The 25,959-nt window shown below is 37.7% G+C and overlaps 1 protein-coding gene across 4 annotated transcripts in view; it reads right to left on the reverse strand.

The window, feature by feature from the left end:
* The window catches only part of RELN (reelin), a 3,085,913-nt gene that overhangs the window by 310,779 nt on the left and 2,749,175 nt on the right, over positions 1 to 25,959 (reverse strand). For 2 of the 4 annotated variants that reach the window (XM_044088524.1, XM_044088523.1), the window contains exons 50-53: positions 19,531 to 19,787; positions 14,186 to 14,340; positions 4,342 to 4,556; positions 714 to 891 (exon numbers count right to left, since the gene is read on the reverse strand). In XM_044088524.1, the coding sequence (XP_043944459.1) occupies positions 714 to 891; positions 4,342 to 4,556; positions 14,186 to 14,340; positions 19,531 to 19,787 (805 nt within the window). Of the gene's footprint in view, positions 1 to 713; positions 892 to 4,341; positions 4,557 to 7,219; positions 7,435 to 14,185; positions 14,341 to 19,530; positions 19,788 to 25,959 lie in introns of all 4 variants that reach the window. The other 2 variants (XM_044088525.1, XM_044088522.1) reach the window with 1 other exon arrangement.

A 25,959-nucleotide genomic window follows, 5' to 3' on the forward strand; every position in this document is an offset into this window, starting at 1 on the left:
GCAGTAATTTTAAACATGCAAGCAAAAATCCAATTGTTTTGCCATGCTCTGAGGTAAGAAATAACACACTTTAAAATGTTATCAGCAGTAAATATTTATGTTAAACACTTGGTGGCAAATGTATGAAAGGTTTGCAGACAAACATCACTGATTGTTGTTATGGAAGGATAGTAGCCTTCTTTGGGTTTCAAGCCTAGAACCTCTAGCATACCTTGCTGGCATCATTTGCTGCTGTCCAATAACAGCCTTTGGAAAGATAGGTATTGAGTCTTCCCTTAAGCACTTTAACCCTTCAGCTAGGAAACCCCCAGCTGGTGATTAAGGTCAAATTACAAACAAATACACACACACACACACACACACACACACACACACACACACACACACACACACACACACACACACACACACACACACACACACACACACACACACACACACACACACACACACACACACACACACACACACACACACACACAAAACAAAGCAAAAATGGGAAAAAAATTTAGAACCTTAGAAGAAGCAAACATTAAACAGAAATATAAAGCAAATTAGGTTGAAACCTGCTATTAAAACTAGAACGTCAGTGAGAAAGCAATGTGTTTGCCAGTGGAATAACATGCAATTCATTTTTTTGCAAGGAAAACTACAGATAATAGCTTGCTAAACAACCTTTTCTATTCTCATTAAACAGATTTTGACTAAAATACCTTCAGGGGCTGAGTGAGGTAGCAGTTTATGCCTGAAAACCCGGGATCACAAACACATTGCTCTTTCAGGCAATCTCCATGGCCTCCACAGTTGTCTGGACAGCTGGGTCCAATATAAAAGTTATCAATAGCCCAGTGGATGTCAGAATACATCTGATAGAACCTGAAACGGACAGGGCTGCAGTAAAAGAAATAAAGTTAGATTACAATTAGACATATTTGCTTTTTCTCTGTTTTTATTTAAAGAACTTCATAATCACAGCAGTATAAAACAATTGTGATTTTTAATTTTTGTCCACCAAGTTCTAGACAAATCCAGAAGACTTATTTTGTTGATTTTAATAAAAAAGAACATCAAGGTAAGTGCACACAGTAACAATTCTATATTTGTAGGCTATAGTCATGATGACTGCAACAAATGCACACTTTTAAGACCATGCTTAGCTTTCAATATTTTTCAGACTGGGCCATGGCAATATAGGAAGGCAGTTAAAAATGATGGAGAAAGGTCTAACTAAAATACATGTATAAGGTGTCATATCTACTTTGCCCACCCATGTTAAGTTCTGGTGTCACACTGGGCTGCCAACAACAGAAAAAAAACAGCTTCATCAGCAGATTTGGACAAGCCAAGACCTTTGTAGTTATAGCAATGTGAGATATGAGTCAGTTTAAATTGATGGTGTAACACGGAGGGACTCTGGCTGACCAAGTTCACCGACTATTGCATTCTGGGAGCCATTATTAACTCCCCATGTGATGTAGACATCCTACAGAAAGGCCTCACTGAGACCAACGACTGGTGTTGAAACCATAGCCTTAAGCTTAATGTAAAAAAGTGCACTGTCATTCCCTTTGGGAAAAACTCAGTTCCCACTAATTACCACATTGATGGTAGCCCACTGAACTCTGAAGGCATTATAAGAGATCTGGGGACACAGGTTAACAGCAACCTCTCCTTCAACCACCACATTGCCACTGTGGTCAGAAAGTCCTTCTATGTAGCACATCTCATTACCAAGGGTTTTGCATCCAGGAAGAAAGAGGCCATTATCTCTCTCTACTCTTCCCTCATTAGACCAGTCATCAAGTATAATATCCCATTTGGCATGTACTTCACTAAACACCTGCAACAGCTGGAAAGGCCACAAAAGTACCTCACGAAAAGGATACTAGGCCTTAAACACATGCCCTACATGGACAGACTTAAAAAACTCCTGCTTTTCTCTGTCTCATATCGTCTATTAAGAGGCAATCTCTGCTTGACTTAAAAAGCCATGTCTGACCCAGCCCTGTTAGAAATGTTACATCTAAAGAAATCCCAATCCCTCCGTATCACACACTCCAGAGACATCAACCTCATTAGCACAATCAACAGAACAATCTGGAGGGACAGGTTCATAACCCAGAGACTGCCCATGCTCTGCAATAGACTTCCCATACATGTCAAGCAGAGCACCTCACTGGCCTTCTTCAAGACAAATCTTGATGAGTGGATTGGAAATAGAAAATTCACCCTGGGGATCACTCCAGTGGCTCTACTTGACAGATACACTGGGGACTAAGGTTGGGTGGCATGATGCCAGGGTAATCCTATGGGCTAGGCTTGTAAAGGTTCCAGGGCCATTAGCCTAGTGCACACCTATGAACCTATGAACATCTTTAACCTGAATGCTATATTAACACCTTCTAGAATTAAACCTCTAACTTACATCCTCTGGAATAACTATTGTGTGGGTGTTTGTAATAGAAGTATATGTATGACAGTGAGTATGTGTGTAATTTTTCATATGTATGTTTGTGTGTGCCTCTGTGAAGGAATAATACCATTATTACTGGGGGATGGTATATTCTCTCAAGCAGAAATGTAGCCAGAGAATTTAATTTTGTACTCACAGATGCTTACTGTTACACCCCCCTCCAGATCTACCGCTATTTAAAAAGTGGTCATGTCACCTGCGCTATTGCCCCACCCCACCTCAAACTTAATGTGTGTAACATTTTCAGCTGCTCAGGAAAAACTAATAGAGGTATTGTTTTTAGATTTGCAAACCTCACTGTAGGCAAGCTATATACAGGTTTTTAAAACATTACTCTAGATGGTTATAGACATCATATGGCTTGATAAAGCCTCAATGATTCTAACAGCTTCCTGGCTACACTCTTGCTCTCTAGTATATGAGCAGTTACATAGTGTAGCCACACTGTGGTATATAACAGACAGCACAAAGTACATTTGACCAGCCACATTAGCTAGTTGCAACTTATTGACCTATCAAAGTAATTTATAATGCCATATTCCAGCTAACTGCAGCGTGAGAATGTATGGGATTGTGATATACATCAACTTGCAAATATCTCTCAATCATTCTTCATATTGCCGTTTTACAGAATGTGCTACCAGAACATGTATTTAATGTATTCATATAGTAGTCAGTGCATGCTGTGAATCTTGTGGAAAGCAATATACTACTGTATGGGATGACTGCTGCCAACAAAACCATCCCAAACTATTATTCCACATTTGTGTACATTTTTAATTTATTCTTTTGCTAACTGTGTATATGGCTGCTAAACAATGGCCCTTTTCAGCCATGACAAGGTACAAGATAATCCACAAAATAAGCCTTGAGGAAGGATACATTCTTAATTAATAACAGTTGTCTAGGCTTAACAGTAAATGTTCAGTGCTGAAGCTTACAGATACCAAAAACTCATAAGCAGGTGGGAAAACTATAACAATTTGTAAATAGCTGTCTGGATGGATTCCAAACCTTCTAACATCAAACAAACAATCATAAAAATAAACAACATAAGAGAGATTACATCTGTGGTTTACAGGGGGAAGAACTTAAAAGTCTGAGAAGTCAGTATATAGCCACCCTTTCAGTGTGGAACAGTATGCAACCACCATTATAGTGTGGAACAGTATACAGCCACCATTTCAGTGTGGAACAGCATACAGCCACCATTTCAGTGTGGAACGGTATACTACCACCATTATAGTGTGGAACAGTATATAGCCACCCTTTCAATGTGGAACAGTATGCAAACACCATTATAATGTGGAACAGTATACAGCCACCATTTCAGTGTGGAACAGTATACAACCACCATTATAGTGTGGAACAGTATACAACCACCATTATAATGTGGAACAGTATACAGCCACCCTTTCAATGTGAAACAGTGATGATGAGATATAAAATGAGTTCTGCTGCTGCTAATGTTTAACAACTGCCATGTTTAATGCATTCACTCTATTACTTCTCCCTAGCTTATTTCGCCTGTCTGCATTTTCTCTCTAGTATTGGGCTGGCAGCTCGACACTGTAAAACTCCACTGCCAATCATGAGCAGGCAGGTGATCCGCTGTGGTGACCCCTAAAAGGGAAAAACCGAAAGAAGAAGAAGATCCATTGGATGGTGATCCTAGTTCAGGCTACACATCGCTTCCAAACTGCAGTTCATGCAATACTCACTCCCTCTGGGTTTTTGTGACACAAAAGAAAAACCTACGAACTCCACAGAAAAATCTGAAGATAGTGCAGATTAAAAAAATGCAAAGTGACACCTAACTGAAATGCTAAGGGAGAACCATAATTTAGCAACTATTTTTTGATACTTACTTGCCAATCAAAGTTTCAGGCAATGTATATGTCACTCTTTTCCATCCTTTGCTGGGGAAAAACACTGAAGGTTGTGAAACGATCCCACCACACTGTGGATCAGCAGGAAGGCACTGAGGAATCAGGTAGTACCAAGTGACACCATAATCGATGGAGTACTGTATGTGGACTTGATTTTGTGTGACTTTTTCTAATGTTTTACAGCCAACAGCAATCTAAGAAATACAAAAAGATGCTAGTCATATGGTTCATGCCCTCAGACATGAATACACAAGCAGTACAGAATGGGAGTACTCAGAAATGTTGCAACCTCACTGGTCAAAATATGATATTAAATTCTGCAACTTTTGCAGCTACCCATGGCTTGAAATAACACTTATAAAAAAGTTAGTTAAAAACAATAAAACTTTTTAGGTCAATCTGACCATCTTTACATAGCTAATTTACAGGATGGTGGTTCATGGCTTGACAAACTTAAGTTATGTCAGCATATTGCTCAAAATACACATGAAAATGCAAAATATACACCTGAAAGAAAATAATATTTAAGTATGCTCTTTATGACTGAGTCGTTCTCCTTATCTAGTTCTAAAACTATATGCTTCAGTGAACTGAGCTATAATTTGACAAAAAACAAAAGAAAACAAAGAAAAAAAATATTTTGCATTGTTAGAAATTATGCAACAACTTAAGGGTGTGGGTGAGGAATGATTTCTATGGAGGCAAATTACTCTCTAGCAAGGAGTGTAACAGTCATAATGTGCCAACGTTAAAACACATTATTCACTCCAGGGACTCTGTAGTCTGTTCAATGAACAGGTATCCCAACACCTTTAACTGATAATGTCTAAAGCATTCTTTTTTTTATTATTACTGTTGTGTTTATTCTCCATGCGCCCTGCCAAATATCAGCCCTCTCATGGCCATTTAAGCCCACTTGTTCTCTCGTTCTTGGTGACAAGAGTCAGCTACAATAGATCATCATCCTGGCAGACATCTTTTGTGACATGACTGAACTTGGCAGCTGACCTGTGTACTCGCTAATGTGAGGGCTCTACAATGTCCCCCCTTTTAGCAACTGGGTATGCACAGTCCAATACATGCCATCCCTAGGAGGCAACTGCCCCTTCCAGGACTTCTGCAGACACAGAAGCCAAGCACATCTCCAGTCTACCTACCACGTCACTCACCTATCCTCACCAGGATTCAGCACTGCAGCAGACTGGACTGCCACTCCCCCCCCCAAGGATAGGTCGGCTGACAGGAGCTCCACACTTGCATCCCCCACTCAGCTTCTCCAACACTTGAATTTCTAATCAAATTTGGGTCATCTGTGTCGAATTCATGGTTCTGTCCCTCTAGACCACAGAGCCAAGCTTAAGCATACTTTGGACAACTGCTTGTTGCTACATATAAGAATTTTCCTGGTGTATATTTAGAAATATATTGTAGTATTATGGCAGTTAACACATGTACATTAAGCTGGTCTGCATAAATCACTTATTCATGTAACTCTACAGGCATGAGGATGATGTGTATTGATCTAAGGGTGTCACTCTGATTTTGGATGTTAGAGGCCCTGGGTACAAATCCCGTAAAATCCCCATCTTTTTAATGTTTGGGAGCTGCCATTGAGCTGTGACTGCTGCTGTTGTGTGACTATTTTGGATGTCTTAATTTAAGATTTGCAGTCTTGCATTGTTTCTATTCATCTGCTGTTTTTATTGCAATTTGTTTTACTTTAAATTAGTTTTATTTTGAAACTGTGTTTCTTGGAGTTTTAAAAGCTATTGGTTATAATGAGTTAGCAAGGATTTTTTTTCATTTGCTGACTAAAACGGATTGATTAAGGTGATTTGTGGGAGAAGTAGCATTTGTTATTTAATGTCAGCAAATCAGGAAAAGGTTTTATTTTTTAGGAAATGTAATGGATCTGTGACTGCTGTTGTGCAACTATTTTTCCCACACACCCTAACCCTGTTGTGTTATTAAACTCAGTTGCTCTTGAATGATCCACCCTTACTGTACATCTGACTTTGGAAACTCCTCCCAGTCTCATCTCAATATATACTAGTAGAGGTTCAAACTTGGAAAGTCCACTCCAAGGAGTGTTAAAGCTTTAAAAATCTTTCCACCACTTAACACACCCTGTGATTTTTAACTTAACCACCTTTATATATCTTACTTTTAAAATCTGCAACATATAGGGTAAGACTACCAACCACTGGTAGCTTAGAAACCACTTCTCGGGAATCATTTTGGGATTAGTAATTGGTTCTTATTGTCCCATGTTTTATGCATGAAATTTTAATGATGGGTGTTATTGGTTGTTGAATTATCTGAAGTAGCACAATCAACAGAACAATCTGGAGGGATAGGTTCATAACCCAGAGACTGCCCATACTCTGCAATAGACTTCCCATACATGTCAAGCAGAGCACCTCACTGGCCTTCTTCAAGAGAGATCTTGATGAGTGGATGGGAAATAGAAAATTCACCCCGGGGATCACTCCAGTGGCTCTACTTGACAGAGGCACTGGGGACTAAGGTTGGGTGGCATGATGCCAGGGTAATGTTATGGGCTAGGCTTGTAAAGGTTCCGGGAGCGGACAGGTGATCCGCTGTGGCGACTCCTAACTGGGAAAAGCCGAAAGAAGAAGAAGATCCATTGGATGGTGATCCTAGTTCAGGCTACACATCGCTTCCAAACTGCAGTTCATGCAATTCCCACTCCCTCTGGGTTTTTGTGACACAAAAGGAAAACCTACTAACTCCACAGAAAAATCTGAAGATAGTGCAGATTAAAAAAATGCAAAGTGACACCTAATTGAAATGCTAAGGGAGAACCATAATTTAGCAACTATTTTTTGATACTTACTTGCCAATCAAAGTTTCAGGCAATGTATATGTCACTCTTTTCCATCCTTTGCTGGGGAAAAACACTGAAGGTTGTGAAACGATCCCACCACACTGTGGATCAGCAGGAAGGCACTGAGGAATCAAGTAGTACCAAGTGACACCATAATCGATGGAGTACTGTATGTGGACTTGATTTTGTGTGACTTTTTCTAAGGTTTTACAGCCAACAGCAATCTAAGAAATACAAAAAGATGCTAGTCATATGGTTCATGCCCTCGGACATGAATACACAAGCAGTACAGAATGGGAGTACTCAGAAATGTTGCAACCTCACTGGTCAAAATATGGTATTAAATTCTGCAACTTTTGCAGCTACCCATGGCTTGAAATAACACTTATAAAAAAGTTAGTTAATAACAATAAAACTTTTTAGGTCAATCTGACCATCTTTACATAGCTAATTTACAGGATGGTGGTTCATGGCTTGACAAACTTAAGTTATGTCAGCATATTGCTCAAAATACACATGAAAATGCAAAATATACACCTGAAAGAAAATAATATTTAAGCATGCTCTTTATGACTGAGTCACTCTCCTTATCTAGTTCTAAAACTATATGCTTCAGGGAACTGAGCTATAATTTGACAAAAAACAAATGAAAACAAAGAAAAAAATATTTTGTGTTGTTCAACTTAAGGATGTGGGAGGGGAATGATTTCTATGGAGGCAAATTACTCTCTAGCAAGGAGTGTAACAGCCATAATGTGCCAACGTTAAAACACATTATTCACTCCAAGGACACTGTAGTCTGTTTAACGAATAGATATCCCAACACCTTTAACTGATAATGTCTAAAGCATTCTATCTTTTTTTTATTATTACTGTTGTGTTTATTCTCCATGCGCCCTGCCAAATATCAGCCCTCTCATGGCCATTTAAGCCCACTTGTTCTCTCGTTCTTGGTGACAAGAGTCAGCTACAACAGATCATCATCCTGGCAGACATTTTTTGTGACATGACCTAACTTGGCAGCTGACCTGTATACTCGCTAATGTGAGGGCTCTAGAATGTCCCCCCTTTAGCAACTGGGTATGCACAGTCCAATACATGCCCTCCCTAGGAGGCAACTGCCCCTTCCAGGACTTCTGCAGACACAGACACCAAGCACATCTCCAGTCTACCTACCACATGTCACTCACCTATCCTCGCCAGGATTCAGCACTGCAGCAGACTGGACTACCCCCCCCCCCAAGGATAGGTGGGCTGACAGGAGCTCCTCACTTGCATCCCCCACTCAGCTTCTCCAACGCTTGAATTTCTAATCAAATTTGGGTCATCTGTGTCAAATTCGTGATTCTGTCCCTCTAGGCCACAGAGCCAAGCTTAAGCATACTTTGGACAACTGCTTGTTGCTACATATAAGAATTTTCCTGGTGTATATTTAGAAACATATTGTAGTATTATGGCAGTTAACACATGTACATTAAGCTGGTCTGCATAAATCACTTATTCATGTAACTCTACAGGCATGAGGATGATGTGTATTGATCTAAGGGTGTCATTCTGATTTTGGATGTTAGAGGCCCTGGGTACAAATCCTATAAAATCCCCACCTTTTTAATGTTTGGGAGCTGCCATTGAGCTGTGACTGCTGCTGTTGTGTGACTATTTTGGATGTCTTAATTTAAGATTTGCAGTCTTGCATTGTTTCTATTCATCTGCTGTTTTAATTGCAATTTGTTTTACTTTACATTAGTTTTATTTTGAAATTGTTTTTCTTGGAGTTTTAAAAGCTATTGGTTATAATGAGTTAGCAAGGATTTTTTTCATTTGCTGACTAAAAAGGATTGATCGAGGTGATTTGTGGAGAAGTAGCATTTCTTATTTAATGTCAGAAATCAGGAAAAGGTTTTAGTTTTTAGGAAATGTAATGGATCTGTGACTGCTGTTGTTGTTCAACTATTTTTCCCACACACCCTAACCCTGTTGTGTTATTAAACTCAGTGGCTCTTGAATGATCCACCTTCACTGTACATCTGACTTTGGAAACTCCTCCCAGTCTCATCTCAACATATACTAGTAGAGGTTCAAACTTGGAAAGTCCACTCCAAGGAGTGTTAAAGCTTTAAAAATCTTTCCACCACTTAACACACCCTGTGATTTTTAACTATTAACCACCTTTATATATCTTACTTTTAAAATTTGCAACATATAGGGTAAGACTACCAACCACTGGTAGCTTAGAAACCACTTCTCGGGAATCATTTTGGGATTAGTAATTGGTTCTTATTGTCCCATGTTTTATGCATGAAATTTTAATGATGGGTGTTATTGGTTGTTGAATTATCTGATGAAGTCTTGACATTGTACAAATGAAATCACTTATCTGATGTGATTAAAACTGTCTGTGGTATCTCCTCTGGCATGTTCATTATTTTTATTCTTCTACAGTAGTCTCTCTTCAATCCTCAGTACTACTACAAGCCCTAGTCTACTACTCCTTGGTAACATGGCTCAACACTCACCCCATTTATGGCCGGTCTGATTATATTAGGTGAGCTAAGCTAGCATAATAAATGCCTTATGCTTACTGACTGTTCACTGCTTCTACAAACTGATTTAAAAAGAGTGGGAAAAAAGCCAATCACATCATGCTGCTATTAATAGGCATCATACCCCCACAATATTGCATCAATCACAACACACTGCTAAGCCTGTAACTTATACTGAGGCTGTAAAATCTGTGTCAAAGCCTTTCTAGAACACAGTCTAAAAGTTCCCAGCCTCCATCCTACAAACCAAAATCTAATCTTTCTACACTCAAACACACTGCAAATTTACATTAAGATTAGGGCCAGGGGGCAGTGTTAGGGCTAGCATGCACAAGTCAGGTGAGATGGGGGGTAGTGCTCTCAAGGGTGGGTGCTCCACAAAAATAAAAGATCTTCTGGGGGCGGGATGCCTTCTATCTGCAGAGCTAATTCTTACAATACATGTGGACAATCTGTTATTACCCTGAAATATACCATATCACATTGTATAGTTCTACGAGGTTTGAGAGTTTTAATGCCAACATCAGGTGATACTTACCTTGAACTGTTAAAAAGATGGCAAAAAAATTACTTAGAAACTAGCTATAAGTATATGGAACTACTGAATGAGTTTCACAAACCTTCTGAGAATGCTTTGTTAGTTGAAATACAAAGTAAACAGCAAAAACTGTATGAATTAGTTCCTAATGCGTTTTTTGAGAAAGCTGTAAATAAAAATTGTGATAATGTCAGCGCATATGAACAACAACTTATTATCCAAAAGAAAAAGAAGATTGGTAGTGATTTAAGAGATTTTCATCATGGGAATGTCTTCACTTGGCCGAAGCATACTTTTGCTATTGATCGTATATCTGAAACTGATGGATTTCCATCTATACTTGCAGTTAATATGCAAGTAGAGGTTGGGAAGGGCGTGCCTCTCTAGCCGTCAATCCCAGGGCTGGCTAATGAAACTCAGAATCAGTCATTGGCGTTGTGTTCAACAACTCTTATTCAGCATGAACCTGCTTCTCTAGATAGTATTGATTTTCACAATACTCCAAATGTTTTGGCAAATAATAAATATACTGAACCAGAAGTGAGAAGGAAAGAAATAAGATCCAATAATTCTGTTCCATCCTCTCCCCCTTTACCGATTCATTTGATGGTTTGGCCCAGGCGGGGTCGTTCAGCAAGTCGAGAAAGGAAGCGAAGGCTGCCCTCGCAGAAACGGGGATCCAGTCAAATGATAAAGAGAATGTGGAACAAAGGAGAACATGAAGATGCTGGTAGTTAATTTGTCTAAACGAGAACTAACGTGTCATGAAAAAGCTTTGCTTGAGCACGGATTGTCTTTCATACCTGCAAATGAAGCACAGTATGTTGATTTAATGCTTGATATAAAATGTTTTGCTTGTAATATAATGCTAAAAACACTATTTAAGACTAATAACTCTATAAATTTCTTTAAAAAAACCGAGCACATTTATACCTGAATCTAATGCCACTGTTGAAACATTTTGTAAAGTTTGTGAAAATGATATAAAATTTATGATGCTTTTCTTAGAAAAAAATTTCGTAATTTGAATAGAAATGAGTATAGGGCTCTATCTCAGTTACAAAATGATACGACAATAAGTATTTGACCAGCAGATAAGGGAGATGGCATTGTGATAGTAGATGTGGACTATTATAATCAGAAAGATTTACTAAATGACACTGATGTTTATAATATCATAACATTATCAGAAGTTGATTTAATGTTCAGTCACATATTTAAGATGTTAAATGATTGTTATATGAGTCATATTATTTCCAAGCAATTGTTAGAATATTTCATGGTGTTGAATCCACTTATACCTGTGATACAAGGTCAGCCAAATTACATAAAAATGCACAAATTCCACCGTTAAGACCTATTGTCTTAGGACAAGGATGGGTGACTCACCCTTTATCAGTGTATGTTGAAAAATTTTTAAGACCTGTCTTAAATAAATCTCAACATGTATTAAGGGACAGTAAGCATTTCATATATGATTTGTCTCTTATGGTACAGGGTCAACAGCAGGAACTTAAAGACAGTTTATTAGTTACATTAGATGTCTGTTCTCTATTTACCGTGATACTACAAGCTTACGGTATAGAAGATATTAGACAATATTTGTGCAAGCATAATACATATGATGTTATACAAATAGATTTATTATGTATGTTATTAGAGCTTATATTAGAAAATAATGTATTTATCCTCAATGGTCAATATTATTTACAAAAATTGGGTGTTGCTATGGTCACATCATGTGCGAATAGTTTTGCAAATTTGGTACTCACACACTGGGAAGAACATGAAATATTCACAAATAGTGAATATAAAAAATATATATTTTTTTATATAAGCATTTTGTAGATGATCTTTTTTTGCTTTGGATAGGGTCATGAGAGCAATTACTTGGATTCATTACGTTTTTAAATCAAAGTACTAGCTTTTTAAACTTTACGCACGATGTGTCGTCAAATAAAGTTGATTTTTTAGCTATTACAGTAACCAAAGATAAACATGGTGTTTTTTCAACACAAATGCATAGGAAACCCTGTTGAAGAAATAATGTTTTATCACGTGATAGTATGCATCCCTCCCATATCTATAAAAATATAATAACAGGTCAAGGAATACGGATTTTCAGATTGAATAAGGATGAAGATGTGTTTTTAACTGATAAGAATAAGTTTAGACAGGAGTTGATACAATGTAAATACTCATGTAAAGAAATAGATGAAGGATTTAAAATAGTAATGGATTTGAGAGAAACTAAAGCAAAACCTTATATGTTGGAAATGAATAATAGCTGTGCCAAAGAGACAAATACCATCACTTCTGCTATTAAAAATAATAAAAACAAGAATAATAGTTACAACAAAGATAGGTTCCCGTTAAGGATACAATATTCTAGTGATTTTGGGAAAGTTAGAGACATTATTGAAAAAAATTGGTTTATCTTGAGGTCATATGCAGAAGTTAGAGAAATAGTAGGTGATAAGCCCTGGTATATGTAAAAAAATAAGAAAAATATGAGACAAATACTTTGTCACTCTACCTCATATACACTTAATACGAAGGAAGTTATTATGCCTTATTTAAAGGCATGTGGCAGATGTAATGTATGCAATGTGTTAGATTTGCATAATGTATTTATACATTCTATAACTCAAATTAGATATGAATTTAAAGTAAATGCTAGCTGTATTAGTAAAGATCTGATTTATTTAGCTGTCTGCAGAGACTGTAATTCCTATTATGAGGGTATGACTAATCATACCCTTCGAGAAAGAGTTAGAGAACATTTAACAGACATTCAAAATAGAGACAGTGAAAGTAGTGCTTTGGCAAAGCACATTATAGAATATAATACTGATTCATTTCAATTTATGGTTATATGCTCTATAGCTTTAAATCCACATCTAGGAGACAATAAAAATATAACTTAGCAAAAAGAATTACATTGGATCATTGAATTGCAGGCTGATAAACCACCTGGTTTAAATGACAGAGCATCTATCAAACCACATTTGGCAGCTAGAAGATTTAAATGAAGGTTTTCTAAATGTTTTTTAATACATTTTAAATGGTATATGTTATATATGATTAATTGGTTATGAGCGCATTGCTAATTAATGAAATGTTTTTTATCTTCAGTTAGGGTGGAGTTATTTGTATATAAAGGAAGTGATGTTAGACTGATTTTAAGGTCTGAGGAAGCATTTTGTGGATGTGAAAGCGCTTACCTATTTTTACTGCTGGTTTTCTCAATAAAAGAGTGCTTATAAGAGCCTATTCGTGCTGTGTTCTTTACTGCCCCACTTTGGACTTCATATTACCCTGAAATGCTCACCCCGACAGGCACTTTTGCTTGTTCATGTATGCGTCACTTCCAATAACAGCATTAAAGGACAGCAATAAGTGAAATTATCCTGTACACATAACTTCTGTCACTAGCAGTTAAACAAGTTAAATATTATACATGCATGATCTTCAGTACTATTCTTATAGCCTGAACTGCTATCATAGATAAGAGTAGCACCTACATTTAGGGTCACAGTTGTGCTCTGCTGCATGCTTGTAGCTTCACTGTTCTGAGAAGGTCATATGCTCTTTGGTTTCAGAGTGCCACATTAGTTTATTCATCACTGTGCAGCACAGTATTCATGATTACACACAATGCTGAACAACATAAAGGCAGGCTAAAGCAACAATACAGACTTCTGCCGTGAACAATATAAAAGTCTATATGCTCCAGAGCAAATGAAAATGATGATGCCACAACAATGCAGCACTGACTGACGGAAGGGCTGCCAAAACAAGAAAAGACTAATACACATTTTTGAATTCGCAAGGGGAATGTGTGGTCACAGTACCCCACAAATGTAACTTGCAAACAAAAACACCATATTTTACCTTGAACTGTATAATCCATCCTTCTGTTGGAGTCAGATCATGGGTCACAGCATACACTTCTCGACCATCATGACTACCACACATCATAACTCCATCAAGTGAATCACAGAATTTTTCAACAGTGCAATCATCGTGGAAGAGCCATTGTTCATTTACTTAGGGGAGAATTAGGAAACAAGCAATAACATTTTAGTGTTAGACATATTACCATATTAAACAGGTCAAGTAGCTAAACAGCAAACAGAATAATACATGCTAACATTAGTAATATTCATTACAGGACTTTTATGTTTCAAGATGTACACTGACAACACGTTTTCTATGCTAAAATAATACTGTTCCAAAGCAAATAAACATAAAAAGATCAGCTGTCAGCAAACAGCAAATTAACAGGCCGCTCCAGTGGTATAGAGTCAACCTGAATTCAGGAATGTATTTGGGCTGTTAGTAGGGCTGATCAGGTAAGAAAAAGATAAAGCGGCCAATGGCCAGCTATCCCATCCCAAGGGGAGGGTAAAGGAAAACTTGATGACTGTGTGACATCTAGCTGAGACCAGGAGCCTCATAGGACATGCCAGGTTAAATAAAGGGGTGGTGACATTGACCTGACATCACTACACTAGCTGCATCTACAGCCAGAGTAATTGACCAGCTATCCCAAGTATGACCGCTCCCAGGCTTCGTGTACGCTACTATCCACTGGATCCCAAACACCATCTCTCCTCACATCTAGTACAGAGTTACTGTTTGCTTCAGTTCCTGAGGAGTCTGGGGCCTGCCAGCTACAGGCTATGTCTGGGACATCTGAAGAGGCTCATTTGAGAGATTCAGGGATGTGCAAATACAGATGCTAGGGGGGAAGCTAGAGGCTGAGTGTTGTCAGAAGGGGGTCACTCCTATACCACCTTACTCGTGAGTGCTTTACTTCAACCCTACATCCACATACCCATCCATCCATTCATCCATCCTCAACTCACCTTTTCCCATTTTTGCACATTAAGTTGGGAAAAACCCCTTCCCCTGACAGTGCCACTGCATAAAGTGAGCGCACACACACACACACACACACACACACACACACACACACACACACACACACACACACACACACACACACACACACACACATACATATAATCACACCAAAGATAGCCAGCCATGTGTACAATATACTACATCTACCTCCTAGCCTAGCACTTATTCTAAACCTAAGCTGCTAACACTTACATACATACTCCTACCCCTAATGCCAAAAATGTTGGTATAGCTAAAAGTTTCAGTATTACTAAATAATCTAATTTAACTGTAAGCAAGTAATCCTTACACATTATATGGAAAGTTGGTATTCTTGTCATCGATATTTCTGGCACTTGAAACAAAGGCATTTGATAAAAAAACATATATATATATATATATATATATATATATATATATATATATATATATATACTCTTCTAGGAAGCACTTCTTAAGCATACTACTTTCCCGTTACATTACTACACCTGACTACCAGCAATATTGGATTAGTTTGCGCCACTTTGATGAACTGAGCTGGAATTGTTTACATTCTACTAAAGGATTTTTCAGCTAACTTAAATATGTCCACACACACACACACTACACACACACACACACACACATATATATATATATATATATATATATATATATATATATATATATATATATATATATATATATATATATATATATATATATATATATATATATATATATATATATATATACATACATACATACACACACACCCTCGTGCATTCACACTTATACATATCAAAAGAGTAAGTGGGTATGTATTAAGGGTGGGAGAATGTGTGCAAGTGTTGGTGAGTTTGAGTTATAGAAAGGGCTAGATAAGGGAACAGTCCTGTATATGTGTGAGTACTTGTGGGTTATGGTTAGGGTAAGGGATAGCTAAGGGTTAGATAAGGGAACAGTCTTGTATATGTGTGTGTGCTTGTGGGTTAGGGTTAGGGTTAGGGTAAGGGATAGCTAAGCGGTTTCATTTAGTGTTTTTGTGTGTGCGCGCGTGTGTGTGTGTGTGTGTGTGTGTGTGTGTGTGTGTGTGTGTGTGTGTGTGTGTGTGTGTGTGTGTGTGTGTGGAGTGGTGTCTGAGTTGTGTTGCCTAGTGGTAAGGTTATATAAGGTTTTTTTTTTAACTTAAGGTGGGTGAACAGTTAGGGCTACAGGCAGCGGCACAGTCAGGGTTAACAAGCATAGTAAGTTTTCACCACCTTAGTATTGCTTACTAACCCTTCCCCTAACTCTAACCACACACAGAAAAATCCATTTCAGTTACACAGGGTTATGGTTTGTAAATGGCAAAAGGAATTTGATCTCCATTTGTGATCTTTTGGATGTTTGATTATTTGGGTTGTTGGTAATGTGAATTTTAGAAATGTTTTTCTTGGTCTTATGTGTCAACATTTTAACATTTCAAACACTCATGATAAAATTTCACATATATACACACTCAGTGATACAGTACAAATTATGAGCTCCATTACATGATTGTTTATGCAGCAGCACAGTGTAAATCGGTACAAAAGGAAGATGCACTTTCACATCATTTGCTGCTTATTCATGTAAATGCTTTTGTATTGCTGTGGGATAGTTTTACTTCTAGATGCTGAATGGTTGCACCCAAAACTTGAATAATTTCCTCTCACAGAAGCATTCCCTTTGCATTTATTAACTTAGAAGTAATGAATTACGAAGATGGACTCAAATGATATCTTGTCAGCACTTGCTTTGCAAAGTCCATGGGATGGATTATACCAAGTGAGTATAAGATTATTAAGACAATCAAGACATATATTAAAAACTGCCTAATAAGAAAAGTAAGACTTTATGAGGATTCTATAAAAGCAAATCTTTGAGAAAGTCTCTTGGAGCAGGTCATAATAAAAGAATATCCTCAGGCAAGAATCAAAATGCACTAGATGCTATAATCTTCACTGTTTGTTATATACCAGTGGCTATTATCATGTGACAATCTTTAGTAGCTTATCATGTGACAATCTTTACAGCCCATAAAAGTAGATTTTCATTAGAACACTCTTTAAGATAAAAATAGAAAGGCAAGAATATACAGAGAAGTTCAAGAAGTAAAAAATATTTATTTCATTTTCCTATTTAGGAAGGAATTGAGTGCACAGCTGAACCTTTACTTGATGCAGACCTCTTGTTTAGAAGGACCCTTCAAGGATAACCTGTTACCATAGACTATTAGGCATAATTATTTTTATGTCCTTATAACAACAAAGAACTGGCAAGCAGCTTCTACAGTTAATTTGAGGCAGCTTCTCAGCCAGGGTTGTGGTTAGGGGCAAGGTTAGGGTTAGCATCCGTTATTAGTATGGCCACATTCCCATAATAATTTTAAACTTAGAGACTCCAATTACATCTTATTTATTTATATTTTGTTGACCAGGTTAGTCTCACTAGGCAAAATTAAATTTGTAAAATGGTCCAGCTACAATGATACAGGGTGATATGTACTGTAGTTTTCTAAAACACAGTCTCAAGTTGTCACTAGCTTGCCACTTCAACACAAAAGAGGTTTTAAATATTCTAAAATGCAAAGCAACATCTTCTAACAGCACAAGCTCATGACTGGGCCTTTCCTAATTTGCAAGTCAGTGGCTAAACATTCTTCTGTGGTTCCTTCCCAGGGGATACTTTCTAAAGTTCTGTCATTTTTCCAGTTTTACATTAGATGTTTCTGACTGGTGTAGTTCTTGTGCAACAGCTGGCTTAAGCTTAGAATCAAGAAGATGACTCCTGAAAGTGTCTTTTTGGGTTTAATATCAAAATTCTGAAAGGCACGCAGTCCTATACAGGTTGGTCGAATAGGTGGTTTCTAAGGTGTCATAATGCCGAACAGAAAGTGATCAAGTTTATATTATCAAAAGTTGGTATACATTTGCTAATACAAAATCTACATTTTGAATGGAGATTGAGGTACAGTGTGGATTGTGTAATTTACCCTTTTCCTCACTGTAGTACAATCTCAGTGTTAGTATATATAATAAGCAGGTGGTGTGGGGGGTGCAGGGGGGGTTTGCCCTCCTGCAAAAGCTTAAAAGGACGCACAGACTTTCGAAAGTGGAAGGCTGGCATGTCAAATGTCAGTTACAGTGTTTAACACATTCGACATTTAGGTGAAATTTTATTTTAATTTTAGATATTGCATTTTTATCTTTTGATGGAAAAATATTCTGTCTTTCAACATTTTGGTAGTAAACTGTATTTTTGACTTGTGTACAATCATAATTGGATGGCTTTCACCCAATGCCCCAATTTTTTAGTACACTTTGTACAGGAATTATTAGATGCATTTCAGTACATTACAGATGACAATGAGGACAGTGCCAACCTGTACTGATATGATTGTATCCTGAGATGTCTCTGGAACATAACATATTGTGGCCATGAGAACCCATGCCGAAAAAAAAACATGCTTTATCACTGTAACCATAATGAAGGTTTAGGTATTTCAATATGTCCGCATACTATAATATTTACTCCTATAAAATAGTCATCCCAATTCCTATTCAGCAAATCTAGAGATTAATTTACTTTTCTCGATATTAAATCTTTTTTACTTTAATAGGATATGTGAGATGATGCTAAACAGGGTTCACTGTATGAAACTTAATGAACTCTTAACTTAAACAATTTTCAAGCCACTTCTTGTATACATGTTTTAATATTTCTTAAAGAAATGAACAGAAGAAAGGTAAACAATCACATCTGAACAAGTATATCCATCAGCTTCATCTGAAAATTGTCTTATATTTTAAAGAAAGCAGTGTTCAAAACTAGCCTCTGTAAAAATATGTACAGAAAACAAATTTATTTCATAACGGAAAGACAACACTTTAATGCGATTCTCATTTGGATTGCATCACCCTGCATGTGCCTGAATGCACACCTGATCTCTTAACAAGGCAAACTCATAAATATGCCTTGGTAACTAAATCACCAGATCATCAGAGCTTTCAGAGTAACAAAACTGGCCTTAAAATGATGACACCTTCCTAGATGCTATAGTACTTACTATAGCAGAACACATACAGACAGGACAATATCATGTTCCCATTAGCTTTATTTGCCTTACTGTTTATTTAGTTTAAAACAAACAATGATTTCAGTTCTAATTTAATCGGTACTTGAAGTTCTGCATGGTTCACTGTTTATAGTAGTTATTTTTTTTTACACAATAGCTTTGGCAAACAGCAAAAACAGACTCTGTCACAGTGTTAATATGCACTTTCACTTTAGGGATAAGATCGTTATTTAACAGTACCAAAGGTGTTTACCTGTGGCTTTGTCCTCTATGAACTTGTCATATGCGATTCTTCCCACTGGGCCAGCATCAGCAGGAATGCGTTCATGCTGTGGAACTGGAGTGCTGCTGAACGTATCCAGCATCACTGTCCTTTGGTCTGCTGAGCCAGATATCAACACATTGTCAATAGCCCAGTCATTCTGATCCAACCCGTCATGTCTTGGCTGCCACCAACGGAAACGAGTTCCAACTGCTTTGGCTTCAGATGGTAAAAGAATATTTAAAAACCTGACAGGATAACAAAAGATTTTTAGAGCTGAAAGAGGACGCATGCTGATATTAACAAATTCAACTAAAGAAGCACACAGGCCTCCTAGTTTTAAACATGAGAAAGAAACTTTGAACAACGGGTAAGGTAAATGTTATGTGTTTATATCATGGATGCTTTCTCTGTCAATAACTGTTAACACAGACCACAGTGATATGTAGATATTTTCTTTTTGAATTTCCTTAAGATTCATTACTTTTTATCATATTTGTTCTTATCTACTCTCTGTTTCCAATCGTACAAATCCTGATTACATAAATGTTGCAAGAGTTCATTGCTCCTTCTGTAAAGAAAAGTGTCATCAAATTACCTGTAAATATAGTCATCTTATTACCGCAGATGTCTTTCTCTATTTTCTTTCAAATTTCTGACTAGATTGTGGTACCCCACCCCTGAAAGCCTTATTTCCTGCCACTATAATTCTTAACATTTATTTTTCAGCTATCCCATTGTACAATTATACTGGTAGCCAGTCACCTGGTTCTGGTAGGAAATATAATTTATTCTGGTTTAATTCCCACATTTGTTCTGCACATTCTAGTAGCTACATGCAATGGTGTGACAGTAAACATATCTGCTGCCATGCATACTTCCTGATATGATTCTGTGTGTCTTTCACTAGAAGAAACATATAAAAATGTGATATATTCAACTATCACCTGGTGGGAAAGGGCAACCATTTCACATGCCAAATGGGTAACTATTTGAAATGTTGGGACCCTCTAGAGGGAGTCTGAAACATGGAGACTGGATGTCCAAAAGAACAGACTTACATAGATGCCATTTCTTGGAATATTACCCTTTCTCCATAGTATGGTGATCTTGGAGTTGTTATTTTATATATGTAAAAGGTCAGGGTGTGTGGGGGCTTGCCCTCCACATGGGAAGTTGCAGGGGAGGCTTGCATCCCCTGCAAAAAGAACTTTAATGATGAACAGTGATTTTCGAGATTCGCACTTCTCTTGAGTTTTGGGTCTTTTTTTTTTTCGGATTGTCAGCACTTGGCATTTCAAGTGCTGATATTTTAATAGGAAGCCTGTCAAATGTTTGTCCCTTATCATAGAAAAGAGACAAGGTTATCACATACTGATGCTTCAGCCTAAAGCTATTCTTGAATCTGACTTATGGGCAGTACAAACGGATACCCTGTTTATGTACCCATGTACAGACTATAGCCTGTATATTTTCTGCTTTTTAATACATTTTTTTTCCATATGAACATGTGCTTACCCATGTGATATGGAAAGTTTGCTTTTATGTCTGCCCTTTTTCTCTTCTCTCTTTTTTTGTGTTTTGCTGTTAATGTAGCTGTATTTATACTGGCAGAGCTTCAGATGCAATCCCATACGGGAGGATTTGACACATGGTAGACTAATTCCACATTCCAGTCAGTGTTTTTTTAATCCATTACCTCCAGTAATGACTAGATGGAGTATGCTCTGAGATCTTTCAACAACATGCACACATGCACAGAGCAACAGTCTTTCTATTGCAGGTAGCACATGGGTACCTTTTGTATGCAGCCCACTAGCAAAATCACTCTTTTTATTGCTCTGCTTTAACATCTTTAATCAAGAAAACCATTCTCAGATATTTTTTTTCTTGTACTATCCCATGTTTTAATATTTATTTCTTTGTTAACTGGGATACAGCAGTGACCCAAGTGGACCTTTTTCAAGCACCTCAAGAGCAATTTTGGTTAAGTGACTTACTTAGCATGACACAGTATGTAAATATAGGCTAAGAGAATCAAACCCTGGAACTACATTAAATAGCCTGTAACAGCCTTAATCATCTGTGCTGATAGCTATCCTATATCTGTAATTTGAAATATTTAGCAGTTTATCACAAATCCACCTAACTGGTGCACCTGTGAACTTTACTGTATAAAAGTTGTCAGCTTTATAAGCAGCTCAGAGGTTTAATACATTAATTAATGAAACATTCATTAATTTTATGGACTTTAATCAAAATACCTATACATTCTACTCCAGTCAGTCATCTCTAGTGTATATTTCTGTGCAAAATACTGCTGTTTGAAATGAAGTATAACTGTTAAGCAAGATAAATGTACCTAATGCACCCAGTGCTGTGACATGATGATAGTGCCTAAGTTCACAATCGAAAAAACAAAAGCTCATATGGCCAGTTGGACAACTCAGTAAAAAATATTAAAAAAGTGAACAGCAGTTAATTCCATAATAACATTTTAGATTTGATAGGATTATTCATGGCTCAAAGTCACTGGGCAAAAGCTCTACAAATACAGCCAGTACATTCTGTTACAGCACTCAGGAACTACAATTGCATCAAAGCTAAATGTTTACAAAAGAATGATGAAGTACTGATAGATAAAAAGTAACCCCCCCCCGTTTCCAAGCTTCTGGAGAAATGTACTCATACCCAGGTAATGCACTTCTTATCCTCGCATAACCTCCTCTCCCCCATACAGCATGGTTTCCACCCAAACCATAGCACAACCACTGCTCTACTTTCCTTTACCAATCAGATTAACCATCTAAGAAACAACAACAAATTTGTTTCAGCCATATTCCTAGATCCATCAAAAGCATTTGATATGGTCTCCCATAACCTATTCTTAGACACTCTATCAACCTTATCCTTCACCCCTTCTACTACTTTATGGTTTAAAAGCTATCTTTCTGACAGAAAACAATCGTTAAATGGCAAAGTACACTATCAACTCTAATACCAACTACTATAGGTTTCCCACAAGGATCAGTACTGGGTCCTCTACTATTCACCATTTTCACTAACAAACTGCATACTTCCACCCTGCATGTATCACTTATACAGTATGTAGATGACTCCACCCTAATCTGCTCAGCCCCATCCATAACCACTCTTCAAAAGCGTACCCAAGAATACTTCTGCTCTGTGGAACAATGGATTACCAATATCCAACTCATTCTAAACCCCAACAAGACCAAATTACTCCTTTTTACTCCCAATAAATCCAAATCCACACCTCCTACCTTCACTATCACCTCCAAAATGGGACCACAATCTCCCCCTCCTCTCACACTAAGCTGCTCGAGGTTGAAATAGATAACAATCTAAACTTTAATGTCCATATCTCATAAGCTATCACAAAGGTACATAAGAAACTAGGAACCCTATACAAACAAAAACAGTTCCTATTGGACCAAGCTAGAATCTCCTTAGCCCAAACCCACCTCTTGTCTTCCCTAATGTATGCATCACCAATCCTAATTCATATCAGGAAAAAAGACCTAAACAAACTAGAATCATGTTACAATAAAACTGCAAAATTCTCTAACAACTCCACTTTTAGAAGTCATCACAGTCTTGCCCTGAAGCAACTACAGTGGTTAAAACTCCCTCAGCTAATTAGCTATCACCAATTAGTCCTCACCTTCAACATAATAAGGAACCCTCAGAAAACCCCAGGCCTAAACCAACTTCTAAACGAATATTCTGCAAATCGCCCTATATGCTCATTCAACAAAACCCTACTCTGCATAACCAAAGCCAGTAACACTGCAGGGAAAAGTCTGTTCTCCTACACCATTTCTAGGGAATGGAATAACCTCCCCCAAAGTATCTCCTCTGCATCATCCATCTCACTTTTCAAGACATCACTAAAGTCACACCTCTTGCAATCATGGCTCTCTCCCTGTATCACATAAAATCTTTTCTGCTCTCCTCCTAACTTGCTACACCTCATCTCCTCACTGCTTACCTCAGCTATTCTGTACTACTCAAATATTCCCTATCAGGAACTACTATCCTACAAACTATTTCTCACGCTATGACATATCTCCCGAATAGCATTATTTTCCAGATTCCATTCCTTCATTTTTATGCTTTAACTACCAATAGGGAATTCAAAGTTTTGCTATCTATATACCAAGCTTGCTCAAATCAAACTAAGGTACAAAAAATCTCCTTGATTGTATATATGCCACTGTACAGAAATTTTCTGTCATTCGTGGATTATGTGTTGTACTGTTGTCATATAAAGACATGGAGCTCTGATTGTATATATGCCTCTGTATGGAAATTTTTTTGCCATTTGTTGTATTTGTACTCTTATGTTATGGAGCTTTTCTCCCTGGGCCTCCGCTGTAAATAGACCTTGTTCCAGTTGGACTTTCCTGGTAAACAAATGTAAAATAAAAAATAAAATAAAAATAAAAAACTTTCCTTCTCCTCAACACATGAAACAAATGGAAGAGATGTATGGGTTCTGAGCTGACAAATTACTTGTATATCTCTAGAAGTATGAATACAGAACAATTACATAAACTACATGTATGAGGACTACACAGAAGCAGACATAAATACATAAACACTGTATTTCATTGCATGACAATATAAACATTATAACAAGTAGCACATATGGTTAACAGCACAGTGTGGTAGAACACATGAAGTGAAAAGGGACATACACAATGTAGATCTGCATCCATTTTTAAGTCCTTCTGTTGCACACTATAATGAAGTAAATGTAACACCAGCATTGCTGGTAATTTTACTGGAACTACTTCTAATAAGCAGAAATGGTCAAAAGGCATACAATGAATACTGCGGAAAACTGCACTTCCTCAAGTTTTTGTGGACTCTGAAATTGTCACAATTCACCAGATTAAGTTTCACTTTTAAAGCTGTGATTTCAGAGCTCAGAACAGTATCAGGATCATAGCCTCAGAGCTCCAAAATCTATGGTTCAATTCTGACATCCAGTCACCACTATGTGGAGTTTAGATGTTTTTCCCATGTCTAGGTTCATAGGTGGTTACTGTGCTGTTGACCCAAAGGTCTTTATAAGCCTAGCTGTGTGCGCCCAAGATAATGCTAGAGAAACCCAATATAAATGAATTTGCCTAAACTCGAGATCTTAGTTAGCAACAATTGCCCATATCTAGGAGGGTCATAGGTGAAGCCCAATGCAGAAATTTATGGTTTCCCACCCAGTCATCCAGGCTATGCTTAAACAGGATCACAGAGTGGCTTTGTTTCATGTAAACTGGTAGCCTATTCCAGAGGAGTGGCGACCTCTGAGAGACATATCTGTCTCTCCAGCAGGTCCTATTTATGTCGCAGGCCAGGTTGAGGTCCCTGGAGTGGGTTCCTTTGGCCCATTTAAATTGCAGATCTACAGCATTTCCATTAAGTTTGGATCTGAGATTGCTCTGTAGGCCAGGCACAAGTCTTCTGTAAGTAGCCTGTATGCTACTGAGTATAGTGACAGTGACATCAGTCTGAGATAGGATGACATATGCTGGAGACCCTGAATTTTCTTCGTTAGAAATCTCTGAGGTTTCTCAAGTTGCTGCAAGTGCCTGGTAATGTACATACCAAAGGGATCATTGTACTTAATTATTGGCCTAATGAGGATCAATTTCAGGGGTGTTATGACCTCTTTTGTTGTTGAGGCAATGCTTTTGCTAATGAGGTGTGCCTTCCTTGATTTACTATCATGTTGTCAAATTGCACTTCGTAAAGCCATCATATACTCAACTCATATCCGTGAAAACCGCAATGCTGAAATTCGAAAAACACAGAAAGTCAACATTCCCTGCCACTCTGGACCTACAAACAAGAGCTACCATGGGTTGAGAAAGGGGTGAGATTTTGCATTCTGGAATATCAGTGTTCAGCATTTTCAGTGTTCGGACATTCCGTATTGTGGTTTCAATGATGTGCCATTCCAGATTATGATAGTAAACCACCTTCCTTACCACAGCAGACACATGGTGGTCCCAAGTCTCTCACTACTGAGTTTTTACTTAGGGTATTATTATTTATATGACAATCTACAGGAATATTGTTTTTAGTGAAGGGGATGATAATGCATTTTGTTAGCACTGAGTGTGAGTCCATGGCTTTGGCACCAATCATTGGTTTGTGTAAGTCCCTCTTGAAGTATATCGACAACATTTGGGGATTCAATGATTAAACCTAATTTGCAGTCATCAGCAAACGTATTCAGCCACAACCCCTCTGTTTTGGCCTGAACTTCTGAGAAGTATGTTCCAAACAATAGGGTGCCCAGCACTGACCCCTGGGGAAACCCACTGGTGACAGGGCTGGTGGTTGAGGTAAAGTCCCCAACTTTGACTGAGTGTGATCTGTCTGTGAGCCAGT

The sequence above is a fragment of the Protopterus annectens genome, chromosome 11.part0 (genome assembly GCF_019279795.1).
Source record: "Protopterus annectens isolate FY-2018-M chromosome 11.part0, PAN1.0, whole genome shotgun sequence".
In the NCBI taxonomy this organism is placed as follows: Eukaryota; Metazoa; Chordata; order Ceratodontiformes; family Protopteridae; genus Protopterus; species Protopterus annectens.